The sequence below is a fragment of the Fukomys damarensis genome, unplaced genomic scaffold, assembly GCF_012274545.1.
Source record: "Fukomys damarensis isolate Sample0158 unplaced genomic scaffold, DMR_v1.0_HiC HiC_scaffold_27, whole genome shotgun sequence".
NCBI classification, from domain to species: Eukaryota; Metazoa; Chordata; class Mammalia; order Rodentia; family Bathyergidae; genus Fukomys; species Fukomys damarensis.
In genome coordinates, this window is record NW_022900939.1 from 3,865,543 (window position 1) to 3,878,310 (window position 12,768).

At 41.9% G+C, this 12,768-nt stretch overlaps 2 protein-coding genes across 2 annotated transcripts; one reads left to right on the top strand and one right to left on the bottom strand.

The window, feature by feature from the left end:
* Positions 1-1,927: 1,927 nt before the first annotated feature.
* On the bottom strand, positions 1,928-2,875 carry LOC104851154 (olfactory receptor 5M10). The gene has a single exon (XM_010608333.1). It carries the CDS (start codon positions 2,873-2,875, stop codon positions 1,928-1,930), a length of 948 nt encoding a protein of 315 aa, XP_010606635.1.
* An 8,453-nt stretch (positions 2,876-11,328) lies between these two features.
* Positions 11,329-12,264, top strand: LOC104851155 (olfactory receptor 5M10). The gene has a single exon (XM_010608335.1). It carries the CDS (start codon positions 11,329-11,331, stop codon positions 12,262-12,264), a length of 936 nt encoding a protein of 311 aa, XP_010606637.1.
* Positions 12,265-12,768: the final 504 nt, after the last annotated feature.

A 12,768-nucleotide genomic window follows, 5' to 3' on the forward strand; every position in this document is an offset into this window, starting at 1 on the left:
CTTTATCCACTCATCAGTTGATGGGCATTTGGGCTGTTGCCAATATTTAGCTATTACAAACTGTGTCACAATAAGCATGGGTGTGCATATATTGCTGTAGTAATCTGCTTTTAATTATTTCAGGAAGATACCAAGAAGCGGAATAGCTGGGTCAAACAGAACCTCTAATTTTATTTTTTGAGAACTCTCCACACTGGTTGTGCAAGTCTACACTCCCACCAATGGTGGTGAAGGCTTCCTGTTTTCCTACATCCCTGCCAACATTTGTTATTGGTTGATTTCTTAATAGCTATTCTTTATGGAGTGAGATGAAATCTTAGCATCATTTCAATTTGCATCTCTTGAATGACCAGTAATGTTGAATGTTTTTTTCGTGTATTATTTGCCTTTTGTATGTCTTCATCTGAGAGTTGTGTATTCATCTCAGATTCCCATTTTTGGATTGGGTCTTTAAATTTAGGGGTTCTGATTTTTTCCAATTCTTTATATGTTCTAGACATTAGTCCTTTGTCTAAGGAACCACTGGGTGAAAATTTTTTCCCACTCTGTGTGTGTGGTCTTTTTACTCTGTTGGTGATTTTTTTTTGCTGTGCAAATGGTTTTTAGTAAGATGAGGTCTCATTGTTTGATTCTTTGTAGCATTTCTCAAACAGTTCCAGGCACCTTATCATTCACTGACAAAGGGGCCAAACATGTTCACTGGAAGAAAGACAGCCTCTTCAATAACTGGTGCTGTAAAAAATGGCTTTCCACATGCTGAAGACTAAAACTACACCTTGTGCTAAGCTAAAATCAAAATCAATCAAAGATCTAAATATTAAAGCAGAAACAGTAAATGTGCCGGAAGAGAGTAGGTAGACTCTTGAAGACATGGGAAATAGTGCAAAGAATCCACAACTGGTATCTCCACCTTATTCAACTGCCATCTATCTATTTATCTTTCTATCTGTCTATATCTATATATCTATAGAGATATGTATTTCCTAGTTAAAGTGATGGAAATATAGATTTCCTCCTGAAGCCTGAATTGCTATTTACTTTCTCACTAGAAGTTCAATAACAAGGAAAGCAGCTTTATACAGGAAATCATGATTCACAGACAGAATTAGAAGCAGAAGTAAACACGGAGAGACCTGCAGAATGGTAGCACAGACACACGCACTCATGTGCACAGTGTTGCACAGTAATCTGTGCAGACAGAGGTCAGTGCAAAGGCTTAGTGATTCCTCATACGTTAGCCTGAAATCAGAGCCAGTGTCGCCCAAAATATACCTGGACCACCCTAGGTAGGGAGGAGTTGGATTCACACTGTTGAACACTCATAAGTAGGTGACAACAATTTCTTTTCAAATTTTAGGCAAATAATTGATAGTGTTTAAAAGGGGAATTTGAAGAAAAATATAGTTTCAGTGTCAGAAAATGCTGCAGAAAATTTAACCCCTGGGGAAACTGAAATATTTAAATTGTATGGAGGGAGTACTCAGTGAGGCAGCAGGTATTAAAACAACTGTCTCATAGGTGCACTTCATAGTAGAAATTACTTTATCATTAGGGAAAAATTATAAATATAATCTACTTACTTTGAACCTCTGTGTATTACATTAATGAAAGAAGATGAGTTGGAAGTCTTCTTATTCAAATAAGTGAGGTAAAACATAAACCTGCAGGTAATTATTTATATTAAGACCATACAGCAGTCTTGTACATTAGCCAAGCCATATTCAGAATTTTGAAATAAAATCATTTCCCAATATCAGTATAGTAGTTTATAAAAACAATTAGTCTCAAAGGCATTAATTTCAAGAAGAAATGAAAAACACGGCTACTGAGAATGCATGATGATAAATAAGTCAAGTTTGTACATTTTACAGCCCCTGTGAAGACGCACTGTGTTATCAAACAGACTGCGGTGACAAATGAACACACACTAGACTGCAATTCTCTGAAACAAACTTCCTCTGACCAAGTGCTGCATGGCCCGGATCACATCCTTGTTCCTTAGGCTGTAGATCAACGGGTTCAGCATTGGGCTCAAGAAAGCATAAAACACTGCAATCACTTTGGACTCTGCCACAGACTTCTCTGACGGAGGTCTTAAGTACATGCAGAACAGGGTCCCATAAAATATGGTGACCGTGGTCAGGTGGGAACCACAGGTAGAGAAGGCTTTGCGCCTGCCTTCTGCAGAACGCATCCTCAGGATGGCTGCAAAAATGAAAACGTAGGACAGAAGAATGATGGAGAGAGAGCTGCACAGAGTGAAGCCTGCAACAAGGAGCATGGCCACCTGTTTGACTCGGGTGTCAGAGCAGGCCAGCACCAGGAGGGGCGGGTCCGCACAGTAGAAGTGATTGATTTCCAGGGAGCCGCAGAAGGACAGGCGGAAAGTCAGCAGGGCCTGGGAGAGGCCATTGAGGAAGCCAAACAGATACGGGAAGGAGACCAGGGAGATGCAGGCGGCCCTGGACATTCTGCTGCTGTAGTGCAGAGGGCTGCAGATGGCCACGTAGCGGTCCAGGGCCATGGCCGCCAGCAGGAAGAACTCGGTGATGACCAGGGCGATGAAGAGGAGGCACTGTATGAAGCAGCCCACCAGGGAGATACTCTTCTGCCCGGAGAGGAAGCCGTGCAGCATGTTTGGAGTGATGTTGGAAGAGTAGCAAATGTCCACGAAGGAGAGGTGGCCGAGGAAGAAGTACATGGGGGTCTGGAGGTGGGCGCTGGTCCTGATAAGCAGGATCATGCACAGATTCCCTGCCAGCGTGAGCAGGTAGACCAGCAGGAACAGCGCGGACAGGATCTTCTCCATCATGGGGTCGTCTGTGAGGCCCAGGAGGACGAAGTGCAGCGCTCGGGAGTGGTTCTGGGAGGGCATTTTCCCAGCCCTTGGAGACTGAGAGTCACAGAGGCTATGCCAAGTTCTTCGTCTCTCAATTCTGCATTTATCTCATTTGATCTCCTGTTCACTAACTTGTCTGTGAAACACTTTTCTCAACAGAGGCATTGGTCTTTCTCATTTTTTAAAATCCATTTTATTGGTACATTTGAGATGCAGATAATGATGATTCCTCTCAGGGAATCTGAACCTTCACATGTTCTTTTTCTTCAGCCTTGTCTTTATCTCAAACACAGGCACACATATGCTTTTTCTCCCAAATGTATGTATGCATAATATAAATATATAGTTCATTTGCTTGTACACTCTCCCATTTACATCTGGTGTCTGCAGCACTCTGTGTATTTGCTGTTTTCCCCAAACTTCGTGGAAAAAAATGCAAAAGTTAAGAAAATAAGACATGCATGCCAGCAAGTCATTTGCATCATTAATATAGATAAATCACAAGTTTATTTTTCCCTGGTTCTTTCTGCTGATACCCTAATGTGCTAGGTGCAGAATAAAAGATAAACCTCTGATGACAGACTCCACTAAAGGCCAAAAGTTATCTCTATTCACTGCTTTTGCAGCAAACCACAGTTCTGAAATTTATCTTTCAGTACATAACTAAAAGTATATCAAATCAAGAATTGTTCTCTCTGCTTTGGAGCTCTCTATCCACATGCAGTATGTATTCACATACCTCTCACAGAGTGAAATAGTTCTGCTGTAGCACATCAAGAGGCAGCAGTAAATAAATCCTGCATTTTCACCCAGCTTACTTTGCAGCACAGAAGGAGCAGATATGAAGCCCACAGGCTAAGCTGCACTTAGAAATTCAGATAAAAGCAAGCACTGTGGAGTTAAACAAAGACAGAATGTTTTAGCTGGCCAGAAATCCTTCTCAGGATGGAAGCATTTGAATAGTTTATAAGAAAATCACAAACCTGTGATGGTTTAATTCCCATTTTTTGGTGTCATTAACCCATTAATGGAATATTTGTTTTAGAAAACATGGATATGTAAATGTGGCATCTGTACCAACCTGATTTACTCTCCCAGATTTTTAAAGGAAGTTTCATATGACTGTAAAGTTCTGGACAATTATTTGATTCTCTTTTATTTGTATTTGTTCATATAATAATAGGTTTTTGGAGGATCAAAAAATTCATCACTTGACTAGAAAGGAACACTAAATAAAAATATTTTCCCACATTATTAAGATACTAATCTGCATAAACCCGATTCATTTTTACTTAACAAATACAGATTGCAACCTACCTGTAAATATTGTCTTACCATATTTAGTATAGAGAAAGTGGGGAAATTTATACTGTATTTTTTACACAGTCCCTTGATGATTTTAAAAATAATTCTAAATAACTAATTAAAATATTCTTTCTTCCTCAAGAGAGTAACCTTAATTTGATGCTTAGAGAAGCCGAGCTCTCCTTTGAGTCTACACTATCCAACTAACTTTTGTGTAAACAGGTTGGTACATGTGGGCATGAGTTCCAGGACAGACAAGGGTGGGAAACATCACTTTCACTAATGTGGACTAAGGAAAATATGGGCAGATAAGTTCTGTATTTTCATTATAAACATAATTTAGTTTGTCCTATCGGTTATGTGAAAATAATCTGGCTTTAGTTCACACGAGACACCCACACTACACCGTGAGTTGAGGCCACCAGCCCGCGCCTGTGTCCGGATGTACGCTGGAGGGAGTGGTTAACGTTTTGCCCTTGTTGAGGTTTGTGTCTAGACTTCCCCAAAAGCCTCATACAGTCTTAGACGGGGCCTGTTCAGAGGTGTATCTGTCTGGAATGTGATGCTAAGATTAAGGGTGCTAACCCTAACCCTGATTAGTTTAGCACCGCCCTAATCCCGGAAGCCCTTAATAGAGTACAAATGGGCAGGAAGACACTGTGAAGGTCCTTGTTGCTTTTGGTGTTTCTACCACGAGGAACGGGAGCTCCTCTGCCATGGGCCTCTCTGCCTTGGAGCCAGCTGATTATGGACTGAAAGCTCTACAAATTGTGAGCTAATTAAATCTTTTCTCCTCTGACTTTGGGCGTAGGGTACTCTGTCTCAGTAATGAGAGGAAAGTATCTAGCGCAGCCATCATAGGCAGACTTCTGGGGTGGAGTGGGACGGGGCTGCAGCAGACCCGGCTTAATTTCCCAGAGCAACTTTAGTGCTACACAGGGTGCTCTTCTGTGGTTCTCAGGGTAGTGGGCTGTAGCCTGCTTAGCTCGTGTGCTCAGGATAGGACCATATCGCTTTGTCGCCTCCTGGGGGCGGTGCTTCCTTTCCTGTTGGAAGCAAGTTTCTGGGTGGGGTGTGTGAGTCCCTCAGACTTCGCTGTGTTGGATCTGCAGTGCTGTCCCCTCCGAGCTGCTGTGTCTCCGTAGGCGATTTGTTTCCGCGAATCTGCATTGGCGTTTGTCTGAGAAAGCAGCGGCTCTGAGGTTTCTTTGACGGGCTGACTATTGCTGTCTTTCTGCTCTTATTTTCCTTCTCATGAGTGTTTCTCTGGTACTGTTACTCTTCTTAAAGGCACTGAGAGTGCGTCATATGAGAAAGTTTTTGATTTTGTATTTAGTTGCCATAGCTCTCTTATTCTAGTAGTGGGGGAAAGGGTAGCAAGTCCAGGTTATTTTTTTACACTAATCTGATAAGAATCCTATCAAACATGGGAGACACGGTGAATACTTCAAAGGACTTACCACTAGGATGCCTTTTAGCTAATTTAAGAAGGATATTTTATAGGAAAAAAAGCTGATATCCTGTATCTGGCTGTCCTCGGTATAAATAGGAAAAAACAAGAATTCTTGCTAAAGAATGAGTCCATAAATTATAACACCCTTTTTCAGCTAAATCTGCTCTGTGAAAGGGAAAGGAAATCAGAAGATATGCCTCCTATTCTGGTCTCAGAACTGACACAGACAGAACCCTGCCTCCCACAGCGGCCTCACCCACTAGGCCCACATCTCCCTCCCAGCGCTGTGGGCACCGCACTTCCTCCCAACTTAGGTGCTGGCTCCTCGCCCTGTTAGCACCTCTCCTTCTGCATCCAAGGCAGAGTCTCCTATGCCTCTGCCTTCACCACGGCCTGCCCCATCGGTCCTCACAGATGGTAGTGAGACCGGGAAACAAGCAAGCGCTCCGCTGTACCTAGGAAAATCTGTTCCCGTGACAGAGAGTGTGGGGCTGTGTGGGCGAGTTAGCACCGAGCAGGTTTCCTCCCCTGAGATAGGCACAGCTCAGGGAGGTTTTTCTGAGAATATTGACAAATTCAGGGAAGAATCTATTAAACTGAGCTTGACTTTTCATTCTACCTAGAGTGCCTGCCACGGGACCCTATATTTTTGTCTGTCCAGGCTGACGTTTCTTTTCGAGGGGGAGTGGTTTTGCCAGAGGGGTGTGGTCAGAGTGCGTGGCCACCAGCGTGGTTTGGCCAATGGCAAACACGCTCTCCCTGTTCGCTTCCCTCCCCCTCCCTGCTCCCTTAATGCACACGTGCCAGGCCACTAGAAGAGGGGGTGCTGCGAGGCTCCCACCACCCCAGACACTGAAGAGACAATGCCCAGACTTGGCAAAGATCAGCGAAGATTCTGGCCCATTATTAACACCTCAAACCTCCTGAAATACCAGTGAGCTGTGCGGAGCACCGCTAGCCCTGCTGAAGAGTCCAGTTTCAGGCCCTCCATTTTCTATGGAGAGGCACCAGGAATCAAGCAAATAGCTGTTTACCACCATGACAACTGCCCTATCCTGTATGCTCTGCATCCACTCAATCCAATAGCAGGCTTGCACTTGGACCAATCAGAAGGTCTGAACTGGGGCCAATCGCAAGCCTTGCTTTGACCAATCGCATCATTCTTGCCACTTCCTGAAGCAGTTCCGAAGCCCTCCTGCCTAAGCGTCTTCAGTTGTGCTGTTTGACCTGTCTCATTGTCCTAAATTGAATCAAAACTTTTACCTTTCACAGTCATGTTGACCTTGTGGAAGAGCCAGAAGTAGCATAGTGCAAGATTCAGCGAGTGAGGTTGATGAAGACTCACTGTGACGCTTTTATTTGACAGAAATTGCCATAAAGGTTTTGAATTGAATCAGGCCATCAAGGCAGGCATGAGAAGACAGCCGTGAAAGAAGATTCCCTTAGCACCGTCAGAAAAGTGACAAGAACAAGGGATAAGTGCCCTGGAGGATAAGGGGAATATTTGGAGGAGAGTTAATGCCAATGTGTCATCTGTTTAAACATTCACTGCCTTTGTCTATCACACCTCATGTGCACGATGCACATTTAAACACTTCAGGCTTTAATAGTTCTTTCTAAAACAAGACAACTTTGTCTGCGGTGCAATCATCCTGAATTTGTAGAAAGTTGAGAGCATTTTTTAAAAACCTATTAAAGTGAGTAAACTACTCCATAGACTACGAAGAGAGAGAAAAACAAATCCAGGGGGCACTGAGACAGTGTCCTAACCCCGGGTTTAGGTTAAATTGGATTACCTCTCAGTCCCTTTATATAAAAATTTCTATGCAATCATTATGGATTAAAATCACATTGAATTTATACAAAATGAAAGATACAATTCATCAAATGTTTTCTCTATTTTGAAGTATTTAGTTTCACATAAACCAGCACTACTTGCCTTAAAAAATATAAAACAACTGAAAAATCATGAAACCGTACATAAGATGACTTTCAATTTAGGACATTAATTTTAAAATTAAAGTTACTGAGTACTTTGAACTCCAGATACTAAAAACAACATTTCATCTTCAGTCCTCCTGCTCCCTCAATGGAGTTCTTAATTCTCAAACGTTTACTTGCATGTGGGAAATGCTCTATTACTTAGTCTTTTACTCTTTAGAGTTTTTGGTTTTCAGCATGTAGTTTTTGTACTTTGTTATCTTTTTCTAAGTAGTTTATGAATTTAAGATTTTGTAAGTGATATTTTAAAACTTTTTCCAATTGCTTTTATACAATTATTTAAGTATCTTTTGTATTTTGACCTTGTAAGTTTGTGAACAGCAGGATGTATCCAACTATATGGTCACTGTGAAATCTGTATAACTAAACGTATTAGGTGAAACTAGCAGACCCTTAGCAATTAGCTCTGCAATTATAAAAAGTAGCATGAGCTGGCAGTTAATGTCTTCAAATACATTATATGCAGAGCCTTCTGAAAGTTTTCTAGTACAAGTGAAATAACAATGCATAAAACTCATGGAGTTCGTGTCGTGTAACAGGGTAAAGTCTGTTTCCTCTAGTGTTATCCACTGCTCTGTGATGAATTAATACTGCCTTCTTCGTGTGGATGACTGATCACTTGATGCCAGTTAAACTCTGCACTCATTGCCCTGCTGTATTTGAAGTAGCTGATTCATTCTACAACCACTGAGCCATTTCCATTTCTTATTGAAGAAAATTATAAATTTAGTAATTTGTTACAATGTTAAGGGTTAATATATATCACAAATAGTTTAATAGGTAATACATAAATATTTCTGGATCAACTTCATTGAGACTGAAATCTGTCATCCTGCTTTTCACAACAGTGAAGGGAGGCCCCCTTCAGGAGGACGGGAAATCAGGCACAGCAGTTTGGTAACCCTATGAGATAGCTCTCTCCGCAAGAATATTTAAGCTATAAGATTTTATTTTAAACTTTTTTGGTATTTCATGTAAGATCAGAATAAAGCAGACACAACACTTGAACTAAAACATATTTCCGTGTCACTTTGAGAAAAAACATAAAGCAACTGTTTAAGTCTCATGTTTCATGGAGTGATGAAAATCTATATTTTGGTTTTGAAGTGAAACTTGTCACGTTAGCTGATTTCTCACGGGATCCACAATTATTTGACGATCTAACAAAATTAAGGATGCTCCTCCTGCACTGGGCAGACTGTGCCTTGATGTGTCTGAATGAACTGAAGTTTGACAGCAGCTGAAACACCTCCAGCTTTCTTTTCCTCCAACAAATGCAGAGTCAAATAAGGGCTGAGTATTCTTTATTCCAGTTTCAGTCCCCTCAAGTCATCATTTTGAGAACCATTGATTTTATAAGTGAACATGATCCTCAGAACTGGATTGGATGACAATTTTCAGTATAAAGCACTCAGGACCAACGTCATTGGCCAGGACTTCTACATCCTTCTAGTGATTATGGAATGTTTCTGCTCTTCCAATTATCTTTTTTCCCTTGTTTCTTTCACCTAACACACTTTCTTACTTTTCGGTATCATTAGGTGACCTCATCTACTTATACAAATAAACAGGACTTCCAATCAGTACAAGTTTACACCAAATACATAAAACTTATTTATGCATGTTTTACTCCTTGCACACTGATCAAAGTGGCAGCTTTATTTCTCTATCTGTGCTAAGCACCTCAAATATCTGTAGACTACACTGTTTGCACAAGATTTAGAGATTTAGGACTCAAAAGAGATCCCAACTCCCCCAAGCACCAAATTAAGATTATGCCCTTGAGGAAAACAGAATATTTTAATTGACTCTTTAAAGCTATTTTAAAAATACTTCTGGGACTGCATCAAAGAAATCCATTATAAAGGCCAGGATTTAGTTCAATGGCACTGTGCTTGCCTTGCAAGTACACAGTCCTGAGTTCAATCCCTAATCCAAAAAGAGAAAAGAAGAGAAAGAAAAAAAGAGAAAAATAAAAAAGAAAAGAAAGAAAGAAAGAAAGAACTACATTATAAATGACCCACTTGGTTTGTACAAATGCAGTGAGCCAGTATTTACAGGTAGGTTTATGTTCTGCTTTTACTATTCAAAAAATATATCTTGTACTTTGGTGTGCAGATTAGTATCCTATATAAATGAAAAACTTTCCCTCAGTTATTCTGGACTTTTATATTTTTTGTTGATATTTGTTTCATTCTGCAAAAATTATTATTATTTGCAGGCGTTTCTAATCACACATATGGGACAAGCAAATAAATAATGAATTTAGGGTAAATTCTTGAGGGCTAATTTTTTAAACAAGTTTTATATGATCAAAAAATTTAAGGTCAAAGGAACTGAAATCTACTTCAAATCATAGTAACAGGGTCACAGCTCAAGCCAGTTCACAAACCCAAACCCCTTGAATTAAGAGGTGGCCTCGGCCCCTGAGGAAGGGCCCTGGTGTTCTGCAACCTTTGGTGCTGCCTGATTCTCACATCCTTCCCCTAGAGGCCTTGGGGATTTTACCGGTCAGTGTAGGTTGGAGAAAGGGAAGTAATCAACACGGGGGGACTCCTGGACATTGTGGGGGTCAGGTGACCAAAGGAAATTAACCAGAAGCCCCCTCAGGGTGAGCCCAGTAGATCCCAGAACCCATTTTGGCTCTGATCCAAAATGGATCTTATTTATTTTCTCAGATTCAAAATGCATAATTACTATAGATAAAGAATTTTTATACTCATATTTTCACCCCCCAAAAATTAAGAAAGTAAAACAAGCTGCCCCTGAGGACACAATTATATGCTCTGTATGGCACAAGAAATACTGACCTTAACTGCACAAAGCAGTGAAAGCTAAAGTAATACATACGTTGCCCCAGATTCTGCCATTATTCAAAAGCTGCCTTCTCAGGAAACATACCAGCGGCCACGCGAAAGCATCTCCCCTGCATTTTCCTTCTCTACTTGCTTTCCTTGGACATTACACTGAGTAATTCTTTATTACCTGTAATATCTGCTCCTCTGGTGGACAATGTGTGCTTGGGGAGGGCACAGGGCCTTCGTATTCATAGCGGGAACCTCACACAGGCAAACAGAAACATGGGAAACTGTGCAGGACATGAATGGGCAGACGGACAAACTTCCAGAGCAGAGAACTTCGCTTGACTCTGTATGTCTCGGTCATCCACGAGAGAGACGCATTTCACAAGTTTATTGCTCTCTGGGTGAAGTTGGGCAAGACAAATACGATTTCGGAGTAAAACTGCAGAGCTGATGGTTAATCTTTTCTTCTTCATCCAAAACAACAGGACTCTGTACTGGAAAGAAACTTACAATCCAACTTCCTCCATTCGTCCAGTTGGTGATGGAGTGGGTGGGCTGCTATTCGTGGCCTATTTGAAAATCTTTGGCTTTTTAATTTGAGGAAATTTCAGATAAAGTAACTGATGTAGAGATCATTAGAAGACAGGTTTATGCATGTGCGTCTGAATAAATATATACTTCCAAACATACACAAGTGCACAGAGGTGAGACAGAAGACCAATGAGGAAAGCTGTGTGTGGTATATCTGATTGAGAAACATAAAATAGAGCCATACAGTGAAAGGTTATATAAAATTGGGATTTGCATGTTGAGGGGAAGGATAGTCCCACACACAACTACATAAATGAGTAACTATTGCAATGATGGCTGAAAATGAATTTTCCTGAGGCATTCTCTGTGACTCTCAGTTTCCAAGGGCTAGGAAAATGCCCTCCCAGAACCACTCCCGAGTGCTGCACTTCGTCCTCCTGGGCCTCACAGACGACCCCATGATGGAGAAGCTCCTGTCCTCGCTGTTCCTGCTGGTCTACCTGCTCACGCTGGCAGGGAATCTGTGCATGATCCTGCTCATCAGGACCAGCGCCCACCTCCAGACCCCCATGTACTTCTTTCTCGGCCACCTCTCCTTCGTGGACATTTGCTACTCTTCCAACATCACTCCAAACATGCTGCACGGCTTCCTCTCCGGGCAGAAGAGCATCTCCCTGGCGGGCTGCTTCACACAGTGCCTCCTCTTCATCGCCCTGGTCATCACCGAGTTCTTCCTGCTGGCGGCCATGGCCCTGGACCGCTACGTGGCCATCTGCAGCCCTCTGCACTACAGCAGCAGAATGTCCAGGGCCGCCTGCATCTCCCTGGTCTCCTTCCCGTATCTGTTTGGCTTCCTCAATGGCCTCTCCCAGGCCCTGCTGACTTTCCGCCTGTCTTTCTGCAGCTCCCTGGAAATCAATCACTTCTACTGTGCGGACCCGCCCCTCCTGGTGCTGGCCTGCTCTGACACCCGAGTCAAACAGGTGGCCATGCTCCTTGTTGCAGGCTTCACTCTGTGCAGCTCTCTCTCCATCATTCTTCTGTCTTACGTTTTCATTTTTGCAGCCATCCTGAGGATGCGTTCTGCAGAAGGCAGGCGCAAAGCCTTCTCTACCTGTGGTTCCCACCTGACCACAGTCACCATATTTTATGGGACCCTGTTCTGCATGTACTTAAGACCTCCGTCAGAGAAGTCTGTGGCAGAGTCCAAAGTGATTGCAGTGTTTTATGCTTTCTTGAGCCCAATGCTGAACCCGTTGATCTACAGCCTAAGGAACAAGGATGTGATCCGGGCCATGCAGCACTTGGTCAGAGGAAGTTTGTTTCACTAGATTGCACTCTAGTGTGCATTGTTCACTTGTAACAACTAAGTGTCCTGACAATGTGGTGAATTCCCAAAATGATAAAGCAAGTACTCTGGGATCATGACTTGTTTTCCCCTTGAGCTGTCACTTAAAATTTTATGCATTTACTCTTGAAAATGGAATAGTCAAGGAAAATTATTTTAACACAAGCTGCTATATTGAATTTGGAAAATTTATTTTTGTAAAGAAATCCCAAATATTCAGGTTATTATGTTACAATTTCATTGAAGAAGTTCATCCAGATGTTGTGATAAAAAAATCTACTGTGAGTGTTTAAATTTTAAAATTTTATTGCAGTGGAAGAAACATTCCAGTTCCTTTCTTCAGCATAGATTCCTTGCTCAGCGCCCCCTTCCCCTTTCTGGCCACCTTCTGTTCCAGACGTTGCTTTTTGAGAAGATTTTACTACAAGTTGTGAAGAAAAATGTCGTGAATGCTTCTGCCCAGTGTTATCCCATAAAAATGCAGGCT

Bases quoted from the DNA above. Each gene is read 5' to 3' on its own strand.
- LOC104851154 (XM_010608333.1), bottom strand. From the start codon at position 2,875: ATGCCCTCCCAGAACCACTCCCGAGCGCTGCACTTCGTCCTCCTGGGC.
- LOC104851155 (XM_010608335.1), top strand. From the start codon at position 11,329: ATGCCCTCCCAGAACCACTCCCGAGTGCTGCACTTCGTCCTCCTGGGC.